We start from the raw sequence: 19,699 nt of genomic DNA, 5'->3' as shown, positions 1-19,699 counted from the left end.
ATGTACATGTGCTTTTCTTATACACTTTACATTAACAGTTTTGATACGTGCAATACAATTAAAGCTTTATTATAATTAAAACTCAACATTGAGTATAGCTGATGAATCAGTGTTACGTTGAGGAGAAAACACACAATGTAAGCCTTGGCTTGCAAAGAGAGTAGAGGAATTGTCTGCATGGCTGGAGAGTGGTTTTTATTAAGGTAATAGATTATTGTTTCTTTTGAAATGGTAATTTAAGCACACATATCTGATGACAGCCAATTACAGTCTAAGGAGCTTGGAAAGAAAAGCGTCTGGACTTCTTTGAGTTGCTTGAAGACGTTTCGCCTCTCATCCGAGAAGCTTCTTCAGTTCTAAGGGTCAAATGGTGGAGAGTCCCACGTCCACTGTGAGCAACCATCTTTGAACAGAGGCGGTGGTTTACGACACCATCTGTCTGCCATCTATAATCCAGTTTTGAGATCCCTTCCCAGACGCCTTAACGCCCACTCACATCCTGGGCCATCTGACCTCAGGAAATCACATGATAGGGTGGGGCCAGGTTTCACAATGAGCTCACCCGAAACCCTCGCTGATTGGGACCCACACCTGCTTTCACACCTTGGCTCATGTGATTAGGTAGAGGATCATCAGGGGGTCCTTTGTCCCTCTTTGGGGGGGAAACTCCCACTGGGTTTAAATCTGGGACTCTCCACCATTTGACCTTAGAACTGAAGAAGCTTCTTGGATGAGAGGTGAAACGTCTTCAAGCAACTCAAAGAAGTCCAGACGCTTTTCTTTCCAAGCTCCTTAGACTACGATGACCTGGATGACTGAGAACCTTCACAGACACAGCCAATTACAGTTATTTATCTTCTACAGCATAGTGGCTAATTAAAAATTGAAACACTGTTTAGAGGCCCTAGTTAAGAGGAAGTGGGTAGTGGAACTCTGAGAAATGAACCCTAACGAAGAGGAAGAAATCCAAAAATTTAGCAGCTGAGATGTCAAATTATAAACTGCTTAGTAGACAAAATAGCTGGGTAAGAGTGACAGTAAGAGAAATTTGCAGGTTTCAGCATCAAAACATTAATTGTGCCGTCATGTGAATATTATTGCCTGTTTTTTCAAACTGAATAGGTCTTACTTGCTTGTTTTATTAAGCATGAATCATGATGATATGAATACAACTTGTGTCAACTTATTGTCATGAATCACAGACAAAGAAGGTAGACAGGTTAAACAGAACAAAACTTTAATTCAGCAGGTTGAGCAAGTCCACAGCAAACAACAAAGCTACAAAAGCATACAAAAATCCCAAATGTTACAATGTTAGAATTTACAAGTTGATGCAGAAACTCAGAAAAATGCTCAATACCATTTTTGACAGCTATAGCCACTACTGTGGGACAGACTGTTAATCTGCCCAGGTTGTACCTTGCCTCTAGACCACCCCCAACCCTAAACTGGATAAGCAAGTGCAAATGGTTAAATGGATAGCCACTAACTGACATTTTGACTTTTTTTTTGCAATTTTCTGTAGGAAAATTTACATTTTTATGTGTTATGATGGTCTGTTTCTCTTCCATTGTTAATTGCCTTTTTCTTGCCATTTTCTTTAGCAACACACTACTTTCTGCAGTACAATACTGTTCAACCGATGCTCAGTTGGTAGGTACCACAGTGTATTGCAACACTGAGACAGAAAGGGTTGTAAGTAATGCAGAAAAGTTGGAACACCTGTAGGAATTAGTAGTAGCTTTCAAGGCTGGGTCAACCTCCATTGCTGCAGAACAGCTTTAAATTGTTGACTCATTTTGTCTTCGTTGAAAAAAGCCTGTTTGTATAATTCTGAAATGTTTATTATTTTTCAGTTTTGGTTAACCTTACATTTTTTCTAACCTCTGGCAGTTCATTACTTGCCTTTGTACCATTTCAAGCTATATATTGGACTTGAACAAATTTAATTGCAATAAAGAACTTGAAAAATTGGGGTATTCTAAAACTTTTGGCCGGTAGTGTATATAGTCTGAATATTTAAGAACTGGTGATCTACTGGAATTTTCCACACAACCATCTCTAGGATTTATAGAGAATGGTCTGAAAAAGAGAAAATATCCAGTGAGCTGCAGTTCTGTGGATGATAATGCCTCATTGATGTAAGAGGTCAGTGGAGAATGATGATGCTACTACAACTTGACAGGAAGGCAAGAGTAACTCAAATAATTTCTGAATGTATAACATGTAAAGCCTTGAAGCAGATGGACTACAGCAGCCTGTCAGCTTGCACAATAGAAGAAAAATGTTGCCTGGTCTGGTGAGTCTGAGCTCTTGTTGTGAAATTTGGATGGTATGGTTAGAATCTAATTTCAGCAACATGAAACCATGGATCCTTCCTGATTTGTCTTGATATTTCAGGTTGCTGCATGCATATATGATTGTTGACTAGGACATGCATTAAACTCCATTTACCCTACCTTTTATCCTAACCATAACTGAAATAACAAAAGCCAGCATTTATGTAACCTACATTCACAGAATATGATAATATGAGATGATTCTCACCTTTTATTTTCCAGTAAGCCATTATGTGCTACTTGCTGCCACCTCAGCTCAAATTTTTATAACATACTAGGAAATCATATGGGCCATGCAAATGAGCCCAAAATATTTAAATTACATACTGATTAAATCTCCAGTGTTCTCTTCTGCTGCATTCTCTACCAGTATACTGGTGTCAGCTTGCTCAGGCTGTGACACCCTACTACTGAAGAAGAGCGGGTTATCGAAGGTGTTAGGGGCGGGTAACTGATGACCAAATTTCTTGAAGATGAAGACAGCAGTGATTGCCACCACTGCAATCCCAGTAATGACTAACACAACTGCAGTGGTTATATAGACACGCTGATGATGAGGTAATCCAGTTTCTGTACAGAGTGAAAAAGTAGATGGTAATCAGCTAAAAAAAACATTTGTAACAATTTTACATAAAATAAATAGATAAAAGAGGTGTTACTTACGGGCTGGTGGTGATGGCGTTGGTAGTAATACTGCAAAAGAAAAAGAACAAATAAGATACTTTATAAAAAAAAAGTAGCTCTACTTCATTTCAAAGTAAAAATAAATTGTTCAAGATTCTTGTGGAGTAAACAGGCATTTATAAATGGATCTAATTTTGACTGTGCACTCAAGATTCTGACCCACAAGAGGTATTTCTTTCAGCTTTTGGATTCATATGACTGTGTTATGTATGCAGTCAAAGTCTTACAACTGATTTGAATCAGCATTATAAAAAGGAAAAAAAGAAAAACACTGCAATAAATAAAGATTACTTTACCTTTTGGTGTCTTGCAGATGTAAGGTCTATAATCCCATATTTCGACATCCTTCCATGTCCCATCTGATGTACTAATCTCTCCTGTGCGCGATCCAAAGCTCATATTAAAAGGTTGACCTTCAGCCCAGTTAGTGTAACCCATGGCTGTTCTGTCCACCCAGAGCCATTCCTCTGCAGGCAAATAGACAAAAAAAAGAGATGTAAAAATGTAATTTTTTTTCCCAAAATAATATTTTTAAAGAACATAGCAAAAATAATAAATCACCTTTGTGTTGTTTTTTAAACAGGCCAATCCAGAAAGATGTGAAGCCATCTTGAAAAGTTCTCAGGTTAATTTCTAGAAATTTTTGCTCAGAGGAATCTTCAATGCTGGCAAGCATTCCACCTTAACAAAACAAATCAGTTGTTAATGAAAACTACAGCAATTTATTGCATAAACGTGTCTTTCACATAGGTTGCCTACCATGTGCTACACAGGTGGTGGATGCTTCTCTCCAGTCTGTTTGCTCTGTAATAAAAATATAACAATAACCCCTGAATGGTACCCAGATATAGTTCTTGTTTTCTATTGTTGCCTCTGGGTCTTGAGGGCAAACTCCTGGAAAAATGGTTGACTCTGTTGGCAGCACATCTGTGAATGAGGTAATGTCAATGGGATCAATTAATTACATTCTTTTAAAACTGTGTTGTCAAAACAGTATCTTTCAAACTGTGTGTGTGTTTGGTCGTACCTGTAGACTTCATGCAAACACTCATTAGTGTCTCATTACAGTGAGCGGTTTTCCATTTTCCATCCACATCCATGTATACACAGCTTCTGTCCTTTCTTGGTTCATTTGTACCCCATCGACTGAATATTAAATGCCATCCATCAACATATCTGAAAGAACCATTGATCTGAAAGCAAAGATTAATGAGACAGCAGTTACCGATATTTTCTGGTTTTCAGGAATATCTGCCTTAGTAAGCTTAACTGCATGGAGGGTAAAACAGTCAATAAAAAGAGATTTCTTTCTGTTAAAACAGTTGAATTAAACTAGCATGGTGATCTATACTGCTTAAAAAAATCCTACAGAGGTTGCATAGGTAGTCCAGCTCCTTCAGGATGGCACATCAATATGTGCCATTTCCAGAAGGTTTGCTGTGTCTCCCAGCTCAGTCTCAAGAACACGGAGGAGAATCCAAAGAGACATGCAGTTACTCTAAGAGGTGCTGTTGCTCAACATGCCTTCCTCTCACAGAGAATCTCCCTGCTGGAGCAGGGATGCTGCACTGCCACACTGCTTATTTAATGAATGCCGAATTTAAGAGTGTTCTTGAGTTTGTTGGTGTTACGTGCAACTGCTTCTTTACATCACATTTATTGGTACCTTCCTTAAATGTAGTCAAGTTAGCCAGTGCTTTATAACAGTCAGCCATTTCCAACCATGATTGAGAGTACAGAATGTAAACACACAGTAACTTCAAATGTGTTTGCCTAATGCTGGAAGATTTATTGTCAAAAGGGATGGCTAGATTTAGCTGACATTAGGTAACAGGTTAATACTGGTCACTATTACATTAACGGACTATTATTGCGGCCAAAAAACTGAAAACCATCCCATTGGTGTGGTGCATTTCTAGCTAGAACGGAATCACAACATCAGCTAGCTCTAGACTTTTAATAAGAAATGTCAGCTGAGGCTGGCTCCATCCTCCAACATCCTTATATTGGATAATAAGAAGAGGATGGATCACAATCTCAGTTCAAATTTATCATGCAAAAATTGTGCTGGATAAATAACTGAATGAGTGGATAAATAACTGGACCAGTATATTTATCCATCAATGACAATTTCATTCTCATAATCACAGATTATTTAGTTAGATAAAATCTTTGTTGGAACAATTTATTGTACCCATAGGTAAGTTTTAGAATTTTTACCAGAGTCAGTTTCAAACTGGTTGACCTATTATTGAGCTATGTACTTTTTATAGGTTTTTATAAGTTTACCTGCACTTTGTGTAATCCAAACCAAAGAGGAGCCTTGAGATTCAGCGCCATGAGCTCAACATAAGCTTGCATCCACTCATTCCTCAGGCTAGCTAGGAGGGCATCGTCATTTTTACAGTACTCTGCAGCTTTATCCCAATTCATTTGTTGAGGAATAACCTTAATGGAATCATTGAGTATTTTGATGTAGTTAGTAGAAATTGTTGGTTCTGGAGAATCTGGGTGAGATGTGTCTGTTGAGGATTAGAATAGAAACAATTTTATTTATTGACTTTTTTTTACATAACAAACCTCTCTACGGTACTCTTAAAACTATTACAGCTTTTGTCAATGTGGAATCATACTCTTGATCATAGATTTTATATATCACTTATAGATATAGATATTAATTATAGGACTAAAAAAGTCAAAACATATTTTTAGTTGTTTTAGAGAGTCTGATGAAGCTGCAGCTGAAGTTGGGTGGCAACAGGCCTGGGGTTAGAAATGGACTCACCAAGATTTCGATGACAGATAAATCCATTGGTGTCATTGCATGACTTTTGAATCCATTTCCCAATACCAACCAAAGGCTTGGTATTGATCACAAAACAGTTTTCCTGTGGAAACAGAGTTGGGTCAACAGAATGATGCTATGTGGTGACACAGGGAATTTACATATACTTCTACATACAATATACTGTATTATTGGTTACTGTCTAATCATCAGAGCAGATTATATTAGGAAAGTTTTCTTTCTTATTTTATTTAAACATGCAAACATTTGAGTGCCCTTGCATAATATATAGCTATATAAATAACAGATAAATAATTAAATAGTAGTTCTGTCACTGTAGAACTTGTAAAATACAACAAGAACTGTAAACTGTCATGCCATAAAGTGTCACTGTACTTTACAAATAAGTTTTAAAAACTACTTACCATTTGATCGTACCAATACCAATACTGCAATGTAAACACAGAGATTTTAAATATTTATACAAGAATATACAGTTATAGATTATTTCTAAGTATCTGACCCTTCACAATAGGTAATTATATTCTGTATCTACATGGTGCAAGTACACTGCTCAAAGTTAAAGAAACACTTTTTAAACAAAGTATAGCATCGAGTCAGTGTAAGTTCTGGGATACTGATCATTTAATAAGCAGAGAAGGCTGTTAATTGGTTTCAGCTGATTTGCTGTTAATAACATTATCAACAGGTGCACTAGTGAGGCAACAGTGAGACACCCTCCAAAACGGGAATGGTTTACCCTCACATTTTTTTCCCTGCTCATCTTTCTCTTTGTTTTTTCACTAGTTTTGTCATTGACTAGAGTTAGTGTCACTACTGGTAGCATGAGGCCATACCTGGACCCTACAGAGGTTGCACATATAGTTATGGTTGTTCACTTTTAATGAGTATAATGTTTTCTCAGAAAGAGAAACACAATAATTTATTATTATAATTCATTCATTTAATTATTCATTAGTTAATGTATATATTTAGATTATCCCACGTACATTATTACCCAAATTGGTATATGACTTTGGTTGTCCATCAGTCCAGTAAGTTTCCCACTGTGACCGAAATAAACCAATCCACAAGTCTGTAGTAGGTGCATCAACCATTTGAGACAGTAGAAACACTGAAAATGTAGACAAAGATTTATGGTTGAGATACAGTGGCTTGCAAAAGTATTCGGCCCCCTTGAACTTTTCCACATTTTGTCACATTACAGCCACAAACATGAATCAATTTTATGGGAATTCCATGTGAAAGACCAATACAGAGTGGTGTACACGTGAGAAGTGGAATGAAAATCATACATGATTCCAAACATTTTTTACAAATAAACAACTGCAAAGTGGGGTGTGTGTAATTATTCAGCCCCCTTTGGTCTGAGTGCAGTCAGTTGCCCATAGACATTGCCTGATGAGTGTTAATGACTAAATAGAGTGCACCTGTGTGTAATCTAATGTCAGTACAAATACAGCTGCTCTGTGACAGCCTCAGAGGTTGTCTAAGAGAATATTGGGAGCAACAACACCATGAAATCCAAAGGACACACCAGACAGGTCAGGGATAAAGTTATTGAGAAATTTAAAGCAGGCTTAGGCTACAAAAATATTTCCCAAGCCTTGAACATCCCACAGAGCACTGTTCAAGCGATCATTCAGAAATGGAAGGAGTATGGCACAACTGTAAACCTACCAAGACAAGGCCGTCCACCTAAACTCACAGGCCGAACAAGGCAAGCCCTGATCAGAAATGCAGCCAAGAGGCCCATGGTGACTCTGGACGAGCCGCAGAGATCTACAGCTCAGGTGGGGGAATCTGTCCATAGGACAACTATTAGTAGTGCACTGCACAAAGTTGGCCTTTATGGAAGAGTGGCAAGAAGAAAGCCATTATTTAAAGAAAACCATAAGAAGTCCCGTTTGCAGTTTGCCACAAGCTATGTGGGTACACAGCAAACATGTGGAAGAAGGTGCTCTGGTCAGATGAGACCAAAATGGAACTTTTCAATAAAATTGATTCATGTTTGTATTTTCTTGCTAAAGTGCACCGTGGTATCAGTTCTAACTTGTAGGTATGCCAGAACTGCACAACAACAGAAATTCAGTGGTAATTTTAGCTACTAAGAACAGATATCTGCAATGACAGTAAATGGACCACATAAGAGGAGAAGTTCACAAGATCTAAATACATATTTGAGTAAAATGAAAATGAAACAAACCTTCCACCTGTCTTGAAGTAATAGATGCCAATTGTCCACCTTTTTGTTTGCATTTTTCCCTTGCATCTTGCCACGTTAAATTCTGATTCTTAAAAATTATGCTGTAACACTAAAATTGAAACATGAAAAAGATCAATATAGTGTTCCAAGCACTGAGAACATATCCCTTCAACAGTAAATAACAGAAAAATTAAAAGACATGAAAGATATCTGACCTTAGAGTTAAATTTTTTCCAAGGGGGTGGACATCCACCTTTTGGGGACACTGTAGGCACTGCAGCAGTGGTGTTTGTGGGAGTTGAGCTGCTGCGCTTACAAAAGGACGCATACTCAAGCCCACAGTTGGAGTCATGCCAGAATCCTGCTAGCCATTTGAGTATAGTAAATTAATCATATAATCAACTCGAATGATAGATTTTAAAAAATCACATCAACTCTATCTTTAATCAGTTTTGATATCACACAAGCCAGCTATCAGTTCTTGTAGTTTATGTAATAAGCAGAATCATGATCAGAATACATGGTTGTAGAGGTGCTCTAAAAACTCTCTATGGGCTCTTCTTGTTATGGCTATACCTATTATTTCGGTACACTCACCATTATGATGTGTCATGACAGCACAGTTTTCATCAAAGTTCTTGAATTCAGGTTGATTTTCATCCCACCTTTGAAACACCACTTGAGAACCATCCATCCACCTTAATGTAAAAAGACACATGGTTTAAATATGTCTGTAAAAACTTATATTACCAACACAGTCACATACTGGTTTAAGTAAAAGTACTCTTTGCCTTCTTCCTTTTAGTCACAGTTTTTTGGTTTTAGTTATAGTACCTGAATTAAGTTAGTAAGAAAGATAGCAAACTGGAATAGTAACTGATTCATTTTACAAATATTAATTAAAAGTTAAAGATCACAAACAGAAATGTAAATTAACCACAATTTACAGTTAATATGTATTTAGGTAGTTAATAGGTAATTTTGTCTCTGTATACTAGCCATCAGATTTTATATCAAACAATCAAGATATGATTAAATGAAATTAAAACTGGTATACTCGTACATCTGGCATGCTGCCTTGCACTAAGTACTCTCTATTTTTAACATGGTGTCACATAAATTTAAGTTTATTTTGTTGCATTTAAATTTTATAAATCAATTCATACTCACTGAAATGTTCCATCAAGATCTACAGATAGGCCAATCCAAGAATTCTGATAACCTGTTGAAATCTGCACAAAAGCATGGATGCATAGTAAAACTGTCTGTGTGGAAGTTTCAGTTTGTTCAGTTACACCTTACCCATTGCCTTGGTAAATCTTTTACAAATGCCATTGCCTACCTGTTTCCATAAAAATATCCTTTCTGCTTCACTGTTGATAGATACCAGGTCACCATGCCTCTGTCTGCAGAACGTACGAGCGTCCTCCATGGCCATCGCCTTTTCATTAATGTAATACTGAGCCCCATTCCATTCTAGCCACCCATCAGAGGTCGTGTTATACTCTGAGAATAGATAAGAAATGTGCATGTGTGTGGTTCTCTGGTTGAATTTAGGAAACTAGTACTATGTTAGGAAAAAAAAACCCCACTGTAAATATAGCTGATGAGCAGATTTTAAAGTGAACAATTTTTTAAGTAAAAAAAATCTGCATGTTTTTGATCTTATGCTCACACTACATAGTTCACTTTCTTCACTGTAAGTTTTATACTCATACTGTATCAATCAGGTAAACAGATGTTTTGTTTTTTTGTTTTTTTAACCAATATCTCATTATCTTACGAGACTTCAGAAGAGCAACTTTAGGTTCCTATTTATATTTTGGATTTGTTGTTGGGTTACATTAAACAATGTATTATATGAGTTATCATATATAATTCTACATGGCATTCTACAAGAAAAACAAAATTAATAATACTGTTTGGCCACAGATATTCGCCATGCAGTAAATCAGCATCCATTAGTTTCGTGTCAGCATAGTATGCCTCATGGCCTGGTAATCATAATAGAAAGTCAAAAGTCATGTAAAGATGCTGACCGCCAATGTGGTCAAATTCCTCAACATACCAGGGGTGACAGGGTCTGGAGCCGGCTTTGGGGTGACTCCTGTAAAGGTATAAAAACAAAATAGTGTTGAATTACTAGTGACCACCTCCAGCTTGACATTGTGAGAATACATGAGGCCGACAACAATAAATGTCTAGTTCAAAAATATGTTGCAAAGGAATTTTAGAACTGTGACCATGCTTTACCTGCGTGGATCTGACAAATCCAGCTATTGTACTTCTCACAGGGCACATCACTCCAAAGCAAAATGTTATCCCAATACACGGGTTCTACTTCAACACACAATTCAGCGTTATTTTTATTGTTTGGTTCTCCATCTTTCCAGTCTTGGAAGTTTACCTTTATACAAAAACAAGATAATTATTAATAGTAGTAGTATTTGTATCAGTTGTAATAGTAGCTGTAACATTATTAATGTTAATAATCATCATCTTGATCGTTATCATCATTTAGGCTACATAAACCATTGTAGAGAGTTAAAAACTGTAAACTCACCGGGGATCTATCACTCCATACATAACCTGTGTCTGGGTCAGGAGCACTAAGTCCAATCCAGTATTGATTAGGCCTATAATGGACAAATGTATGTTCCAAAGTTTAATACTTGATTTAGCACTCTCTGGAGGAATGGTGCACTAGTCTGCAAAAATATGACCATCATTGAACAATCATTGAGGATAAAATGGGGGTGGCTTCTACATCAGTAATTAATTACATTGTATATATAAAAAATACTGTATTTTTAATCTTTTGTAATGATAAAAATCTATACAAAACATTTTCATCTTATGTAGCTCTAACTGTAGACCAGAAAACACTATACCAATGATTGTAGATGTTATTGTATGTCCGTAGTAAATCAGCACCGCTGTGAATGCTGACTAGGTCTCCTCCAATGGCTCTGCAGTAATCTCTAGCCTCGTACCAGGTCTTTCTCTTTTCTGAAGCCTCTGGAAAGATCTTAAACAAAATATAAGAAACTGAATTGTGATCTGAAGCTTTGGTAATATTTGTACATTTAAAACTATATACTAAACTTGGGCAGCCATCTCTGTTTTTATGTCATCCCTATTATGAATAAGTTCAATAGAATTATATACACACACATAGGGAGAGAGAGAGAGAGACATGCTGCACCTTATAACAGATGCCTCTGGATTGCATCTTAATCCATCCATCTGTGCAGTTAGGTGTGGCAGTGGTTGGTGGAGCAGGGGTTAAAGCTGCCCCCTCTGCCAGGTGTTTGCAGATGTATTTTTCCTTATTGGTACAGGGCAACACATCCCAAAGGCCAGCAGAATGCCCAGTTGCCATAGCAACACAACCCTGCACGTGACCTTGTGTTATAAAAGAAAATGTTAGCTGTCATTTGTGAAGACACCTGCCAACTATAGTTTACATATAGATCATGAGATTGTTTCATTACCTGGCATATGAGTGTTCCAGTGAGTATATCTCGCGTAGGCATTGTTGGTCCACATAAAATATTCTCTGTTTTTCAGGTTTGAGAGACCTATCCAGAAGTGTTTCTCTGGCCTCAGCCCCACCAAACTTACAAGGAAAGTATTATCCACCCTGGAAATATTTACACAAGTTAGATTACAGACTGCCTGCAACTTGATACATTGGTGTGAAAAAGTGATTATCCCCTTGATGATTTGCTTAATATTTTTCCCACACTTAAATGTTTCAAATCATCAAACAAATTTTAATATTTGGCAAAGACAACACAAGTGAACATAAAATACAGTTTAACATGAAGGCGTTTATTATTAAGGAGAAAAAATCCAAACCTACTGTGTGAAAAAGTGATTGCTCCCTATTAAGCAGTTGGGCCACCCTTAGCAGAAACAACTTGTCATGGCTTTGTGCAGGCAGGCAGGAAGAGAGGACCCAAAATGCAGCACTCACAGAGACAGAAGTAACTCAAAATACTCAGCTTTATTGCTGGGAAGAAACTGAACAAAAAACTAACTAAACTGTGAATACGGAACAAACTAAACAGGTGGGCAGGCTGGCAAACAGAACACAGAGTGAAAGTGAGGGTAGAACACGACAACTAGCAGGGAAGACGCAGACACTAAATACAAGAGGTGAACAGCGCTAAGAGGAAACAGCTGGGAGACACAGCTGACGCTGATTACACTGATGAGACAGGGAGAGCACAAAGCTGAACCCACAGACATAAGGCACAGACCTACAAAGTAAACAGGAAGTACACGACAGACAGAGAGATCCAGACGAGACACAGAATTTAACAGACGCAGACTCATGAGCAGACAAAATAACACCATGGACAGACAGAAGGAACACAGAGAAGAGGGAGCACAGAATAAACACTGGGAAACCAAATAACAAAACCTAAAAACAAGAACTCAGGAAGTACTACCAAACTAGAAACCTGAAATACTAGGATAGAAACCAAAACAAACAGTCATACTTCGTAAATTCAAAAGTAAAAGTACAAAACCAAAAACACTGGGTCACCGACCCAGGACCGTGACACAACTGCAATCAAGCTTTTGCGATAACTGGCAATGAGTGTTTCACAGTTCTGTAGAGGAATTTTCACCCACTTGCCTTTGCAGAATTGGTGTAATTCAGCCACATTGGAGGGTTTTCAAGCATGAACCATCTTTTTAACATCATCCCACAGCATCTGAATTGGATTTAGGTCATGACTCAAATGTTTTAATTTGTTTTTCTTAAACCATTAAAAGGTGGACTTTTGGTGTGTTTTAGATCAGAAATGGATTAGATTAGAAATGGCTTTGAAACCTTTTCCTTTACCAGACTGACAGATGTTAGTGAACTTATTTCTCAGGTGTTTCTTTAGATTGTGGTATGGTGTGTTGCTTTTTCAGATATTTTAGCCTGCTTCACTTTCTCAGACAGGTTCTATTTAAGTGATTTCTTGATTCAACAGATCTGCCGGTAATCAGGCATGAGTGTATTTAGTGAAACTGAACACAACTTTACAAAAAATGTGGTTAATCACAGTTAATTCGTGATTTAACAAGAGAAATCAGAAGGGGGAAAACACTTTTTACACCACTGTATATTACCTTTTTTTATGGTAAAAATTTTAGGAATCATAAAAACTTTTTTTTACCCAGTTGAAACATCAGCTAAATAAGAGTTTGAGCTCTTGCAGTCATCGTTGGCTTCATGAAACGTCTTTGTCTCAATCCCTACAAAGTAGCAGTAGGATCCATGTCTTTTCCAACCCTGCATCGCAGAGAAACAACAGTTGAGGAACTATTCAAGCCTGTCGTTAAATGCTGTCTTTGTGTACATATCTTTTTGTGATAGCAAGAAGAAAGACCCCACATGCAGAATCACTCTGCATCAGTGTGACTACTTCAAAGTCAAAGTAAACTTTATTTTCATCTCTGCTATATACAGAACAGTATATAGCGAGACGAGACGACTCCAGTTACATTCAGTGCAAAACACAAAAATAAATATAAGAAGAGTAAAAAATAAATATACACTTTAAGACTAGGGTAAAATTTTAAATGTACAATTTAAAGTTTGATAATACTTTGTATTATCCTGAGATAGCTTACTCCACTCACTCCACGTGCTAATTTAATCAAGAGAATCTGCCTGCTTTTTTTTCTTAATTGTTTTTCCTATAAACAACATCCAAATACAATTTATTTGATTAGGTATCATATCCCACGTGTATGCTGGTTTCCCAGCTATTTCTTGGACCACCGGCACAAAAGTAGCTTTAGACATTGTGCCATTTGAAATATACAACAGCCTTTACAAAACAGAAACAGATAACAGAATGTGTGCATTCAGACCAACCAGATGCAGACATTCTTTGGAAAATATATGAAAGGTTCACATACAGTTTTGCAGCCTGCGTTCAGCTTCACTTCATCTCCAGAGGGTTCAGAGTCACTTGTCTTCATGCAGATAAAGCCATGTTTCTCATCACACACACGGTCAGCCCAGTTTCCATTCTGCAAGAATGAAAAGAACAAAATATATGTGGAAACTGAAATTAACAAGAGATAGACAGGCTGCGGTGCATATCATAAAACAAAAGCCTCATACTCTTTGATATGACTGGGTTTTTATTTTTATTTTTTTATTGTATTTCTTTTGTTTGTTTCAAAAATCATGTGAATGCGATAACTCAAAGAGGAAGTAACATAGGACTTTCAAATTCATACCATAGGTTCATCTACTAGCAGGCTGAGCAGTAGCAGGGCAGCTTCCAGAGAGTGCTAAATCATCTTTTTGCTGTGAAACTGATTTAAATTGCCTTCCTAACAATTCTACAAGAAGTTCCTGCATAACATTTCCTTTTTTATGTTTATGATGTTGAAACAATACATTTCTCACACTGTTAGAATATAGTGGAAATATGTGCTTATATACATATGTGCATAGAAGAGATTTAAAGACAGGTCCCAGACTAAACATGTGGCAAAGGTTTTGAAATTTACTTTGGCCAATATGTGTATACTGTATGTTGTGAAGTAAGGTGTGATACATAGCTGCATAGGTTTAGAGAGAGTGTTCTTTAACAGAACTGCATAGTTTTACAGAAAAACACTGGTGTGTCATAATCATCAATAATCACTCCCACACTGTGCACCTTACCTCCCCTCTGATCAGAACACAGTCTTCTTGTTCAGAGGTGACAGTTGGTTCCTGAGAGTCCCAGCTAGTGTAACTCACAGGAGAATGATCACTCCAGACAAACAGCCTCTCTCTCTTCCTGTCATTTAGTCCAATCCAGAGTTCATCAGTGGATGCTGCAGACAGAAAATAACATTAATTGTTGTATAATTTTCTTGATACATTCTGCTCATTTGCTACTTTTTAGTTGTTACTTTTACATCTAAATTTTAGACTGTTGCTAATTGTTGTCTGCCAGAATTGCTGGAAACTTTATCATATGTGAGATGTGCAGTGATACAGGGATCAGAAAACAACAGGAAGTGATTAAATGCTTATGAAGAGATAGGCATAAAGACCTGCCAAATTATTAGTCGATTCCAAAAACTAACAACTGACAAATGGTCATTATTATAAAGAGGAAGTCTACCTGTTGGCAAACAGTTGGAAATGACTATTACCTGTTGTCAGAGAACTGCATTTTCTTAAGTTGGAGGAGAGTTGTACATTGAAACTACAGCAGTAGACCTCTTTCCTAGGAAAAGATTGCTCACATTCTTATGAAGTGTGTAGCTATAAGATGTTCATTAATATCTGGGTTTGGTGTGTCTTTAACTTTTGAGTGTGGTGTTCAACCCAACTTAGACATTTGGAAAATAAAGGAGAGGCAACTTCTTATGACTTAAACACAAGCTGAAAACTTCCTGGAACTTTAGCAATAACTTATGTTGGTGTTGTTTCTGGATCAACATAATAATATTGGTCCAGGACTGAAATTGCAACTGACCAATCACATTGTTATGATGTCATAGCTTTTCAACTTGGAAAAGAAAAGGGAGTGGTTAGGATTAGAGTTGGGCATCAGTATGTGATCGTGGTTTGGGTAATGGGGTTAGGATTAGAGTTTGGTGTGCGATGTGATGGTGTTTCCACATCGCAACACTATGACATCACTGCAATGTGATTGATAACAAGCAACGTTAAACCTGGACAAACATTACTTTGGTTGATCCAGAAACATACCAACATAATCATATTAGATCGTGCCTCAAAAATATTTCATTTTAAAAGGGCAGACGTGTGGGGAAATTACCAACAAGATGGATATGAAGTCTTGTGTGAAGATTATGTTGAAGGAATGCAAATGGTGCTCAGAAGTTTTTATTGCCATACCATATCCAAGTTGAGAGATGATGAAGCTTTGGTCCTCCACATTACGAATGCTTACTAGGTCTCCTCCTTCTTTACCGCAAGCTTTCTGAGCATCAGACCATTTTTTTGTTTCATTACGATAAAGGTAAAAGCAGTGGCCATTGTAGGGGATCCAGGGTGCTGTACAAAATCCACTCTCGGGAGCTATGAACCAAAAGAACAAAAGAAGAAGATCAAAGAAATAGAGTCAATCAAGTTTTTTAAGAGAAGGGTAGAGAAAGGATTTTTTTCTATACCTTCAGTAGGTGCATCCAAAGGTCCTTCACTGTAGCAGATGTATCCCAGTTTCTTGTTACATTTTGAACTTTGCCAAGAAAACTGAACAGCGCCATCAATAATTCCACACTTATATCCTGGATTAGAAACTGGATGTCCTACAGAGCAGTGATGGTAAATGAAACTTGTCACTTATGAGATGAGACTCGGCAACTTTCCATTCACAGGATTCTCAAGATATTTAGAAGCATGGTGTGTATTGTGTATGAGCATTTTAGTTTTAGTGGAAAAGAAGTAAAGGCCTATGATTTCTACCCAAGAGTGACAAGGTTATGTGACACACAACGCCACCACAATAATTTAGCAGTGGTTGAAATTGCTGACCAGTAAAAGGTTACAGTGTGGCTAGCACACCCATGTGGAAGAAATTTATAAGAAATAGGGAAAAAATTATTTAATTGCTAACAGACAAGATTTCTTATATAAATAAAACAGATGGCAAACATGATCAAGATGAATTGATGAGATAATTTAACAATAGTAAGATAAATTATCATCAGAATGGTAACACAAGCTCCTGAAACTTGAAAGTAAACTTACCTGAGTCCCAATTCAGATATGCATAAGGATTCCCATTAGACCACTTCCACACATAATCTAAATCCTGGAAGCTCAGTCCAACCCAGAGCTTGTACTCCTGTCCCCAATTTGCCCCTAATAGTGCTGTCAGTAGAGTTTAACAGACAAAAGAGACAGAGAAAACAAAAGTTTACAAGTATAATACTCAAAACATAATCATCAGCTGGAGCAGTGTCTACAGTCTACAGACCACATATTACGTTATCATTTGTTTCATGGTTTTGCAAAATAAACTGTTTACGGCAATATTTTTTTAATCCTTTTGATGGTCACTGTAGTGGCTATATTAGTTTCTTAAAGTTCTCTCTTTCTCTTATATTTAAAATAACTACACTACGGATGGACAAGCAACTGTTTTTACGCGTTGTGGTTAGCAACAACGACGGTAAACCCAGCGTGCCAGAATATGCATAATATGTGTATTTTTAGGTGCTAAAAAATAAACCTTAGACTCAAACGTTAGAACAGGCTTTTCCCAGCAGCACGCCGGGTAATAAATACTCACAAAGAAAATGGTGGCCGTTACAACTTATGTCTAAACCCTAACACTTGACTCCAGGTACACAACGCCCAGCTGAAAACACTTCAAGCAAGTTGAGTGTCCCGAGATTCACAGAATTTACATAAAAATTAAAATTTTTGTGATATATATATATTTCGTTGTTGTGACGATAAATGTCTTAAATTGGAGTACAAAATTTTGGTCACATCGCATAGCCCTAACACAGTAACTTTAATGTTTCAAGTTTTAGCTATTTGTCAAACCTCAGCTTAAATGAAATGTTTTGTTTTCAATATATTCAGTGTAGTGTGGAGACTTGTCTCCTTACCTGAAATATAAGCCTGCTCATGAGGATTGCTGATACTGAGCAGGGAGGCACTCTGCTGTTTGCAGCTGGCATCAGCCTGATCCCAGGTCAGCGCTGACTGTGTGTTCAGCTGATAAGATGCTCCTGTTGTAGGGTCTTTGTTCCAGGTTTCTTTGGCTGTGACACAAACACAGTTAAGGTATTATAGTGTTACACTGAACTTGTACCTCAAGATGGCGTTCCTCAACATTTAAATTTGGATGTCCAGGTTCTGCTTATTACTCTGAAAACCTGTATTAGAATTTGTTGTGTACTTACAGTTAGTTGGGCAGTAACCCCAGAGTTCATGATCATATTTTGTTTCAACCGCACACCATTTACGGTTCCCTGGAGAGTCAAATGCAGTGCACTCCGAATACCAATTGCTTTTGTAAAAGAAAGGAAACATGCACGGCCTCCCAGCTGCATTTCCTTTGATGGTGTAAAGTTCTGAAGGACCAAAATAAGGAAAACATATAAGAAAAGAACAAAGAATAGCTTGAATAGTTTAAGCAAAATGATACTTATCATTTATCAACATCTTGTAATCATTTGACACACTATCTTTGCATTACAATTATTTTGGAACTAAATATGAAAATCTACAAATTTATTATGCCACTAATATTATTTCCATAAAAGTTATCATGAATTACTTTACAATGTATTTTTATTTATTTCATTTACCTGTATATGTTCTTGTGCAAGCACCGCTGGAAGTCCCAGAAATTGTAAGGTGGCTATTGGGCACAACTTTATTTGAGAGCACGGCTGTGTTATCGGCAGTGAGGTCAATGTAAAGTTCTTGGCCTTTGAGAGCGATCACAGTTTCATTCATGCATTCCCACTTTTGGAGCTCACTGGTTTCATCACAATCATACAGGTTTACTTCACTGCCCACAGTTTTTCCCTGAACACCCAGGCACTTGTTCTTATTCTGAACCAAAAGTCGATCCCCAGATGTCCAGCGAATGTCATTGCAGTGGTTATTTAATTTTACCAAACAAAAACCAGTGGCCCTGTTAATTAGTTGAAATTGGGAATCTGTAGAGAAAAAAATATTGAAAAACAGTACTGTTGGAGATGTAAAAAATAAAGAATAGGTTATACAGGATTATAGAGAAATAGAGGACATAACAATCTTACATATAGTACAGATAGGCAGGACATTAATTATGCACGATACTCTGTAAAAGGCTTAGGAAAAAAAATAAAATTAATAGTTGGATTACAGTACCATTTGAAGCCAAACAGACAAATGTTTGGATGAGAAGTACAAAAGCTGTAGAAGTTATCCTCATTGTTAGTATTCCCATTCCTATGTCTTATATTTTTATATGAGCTACTTGCACAGGACCTAAACATATGATTAGGTCCTGTGCAATGATTGTCGACCATGAGTCTTTATATATCCTGTCTTGCCTCATCATGATGAGTGATGTTTCACAAGAAGAAGGGAGGGAAAGTTACTGTGAATTTTGCTAAGGACAACTGAGCAAACAGTGTAGATAAATAACCTTGAAACTCTTTGGTTGAAATAGTAAAAGTAAAATATTAATTAAAGTTAAAACTTCACTTTATAGATACATGTAAGTGAACTCTCCAACTATGATAGATACAAACTCAAAAACTCAACATAAATTTGTGGTGTACAGTATTTTCCCTAAAGAAAACACTAACAATAAAAATACAGAATAGTTTGTCATGTAGTCATCTGAGTAGATATCGACATGAAGCTAGGATAGGTTTTCATCATCTGAGTGATTCATCAGTTGTGTTAGAAAGATACAGGGACTCAGATTGTGATTTAAGTGTTGCGGAGTTGCAACAGTTGCGGCCAGAGTTGTGTCTTCAGCCAGTAGTTTGACTCTGAGGGAAAAAATAAATCTTGTGTACCCCATTGCAGTGTGAGTGTGGTGGTCCCTTACTGGTCGATATTAGAGCTTACCACGTTCTGGTACTTAAGCCATTTTGGGCCGTACATAACATAAGCATAGCCAAACATGATTCACATCTGTTCCGGAGAGCAGCTATTACTGATAA

The 19,699-nt window shown here is 37.1% G+C and overlaps 1 protein-coding gene across 1 annotated transcript; it reads right to left on the bottom strand.

The window, feature by feature from the left end:
• Positions 1 to 1,215: 1,215 nt before the first annotated feature.
• On the bottom strand, positions 1,216 to 19,661 carry LOC146687492 (macrophage mannose receptor 1-like). Its single transcript, XM_085439533.1, has 31 exons — positions 19,585 to 19,661; positions 18,344 to 18,675; positions 17,936 to 18,106; positions 17,639 to 17,794; positions 16,770 to 16,892; positions 16,190 to 16,327; positions 15,915 to 16,097; positions 14,724 to 14,878; positions 13,964 to 14,077; positions 13,216 to 13,331; positions 11,530 to 11,678; positions 11,241 to 11,440; positions 10,927 to 11,063; positions 10,599 to 10,671; positions 10,289 to 10,442; positions 10,104 to 10,142; positions 9,378 to 9,541; positions 9,206 to 9,267; positions 8,633 to 8,733; positions 8,251 to 8,396; positions 8,036 to 8,144; positions 6,819 to 6,943; positions 6,234 to 6,257; positions 5,809 to 5,911; positions 5,313 to 5,545; positions 4,051 to 4,216; positions 3,783 to 3,950; positions 3,585 to 3,704; positions 3,320 to 3,490; positions 3,003 to 3,032; positions 1,216 to 2,909 (listed from the first exon to the last, which is right to left on the bottom strand). Exons 1-31 carry the CDS (start codon positions 19,659 to 19,661, stop codon positions 2,659 to 2,661), a joined length of 4,290 nt encoding a protein of 1,429 aa, XP_085295659.1. The 3' UTR covers positions 1,216 to 2,658.
• Between the last annotated feature and the right edge of the window lie 38 nt (positions 19,662 to 19,699).

The sequence above is a fragment of the Copadichromis virginalis genome, linkage group LG18 (assembly GCF_057382275.1).
Source record: "Copadichromis virginalis isolate Kocher_CV1m ecotype Utaka linkage group LG18, C_Virginalis_male_GT1.1, whole genome shotgun sequence".
In the NCBI taxonomy this organism is placed as follows: Eukaryota; Metazoa; Chordata; class Actinopteri; order Cichliformes; family Cichlidae; genus Copadichromis; species Copadichromis virginalis.
This window is presented reverse-complemented; position numbering and strand designations above follow the sequence as displayed.

Excerpts from the sequence above, each read along its gene's own strand:
- LOC146687492 (XM_085439533.1), bottom strand. The coding sequence starts at position 19,661 with ATGTTTGGCTATGCTTATGTTATGTACGGCCCAAAATGGCTTAAGTAC. Across the intron at positions 17,795-17,935 it reads GGGTTACTGCCCAACTAACT|CCAAAGAAACCTGGAACAAA; the intron begins GTAAGTACACAA and ends TTTGTGTCACAG. Across the intron at positions 13,332-13,963 it reads TGAACGCAGGCTGCAAAACT|GGTTGGAAAAGACATGGATC; the intron begins GTATGTGAACCT and ends TCTGCGATGCAG.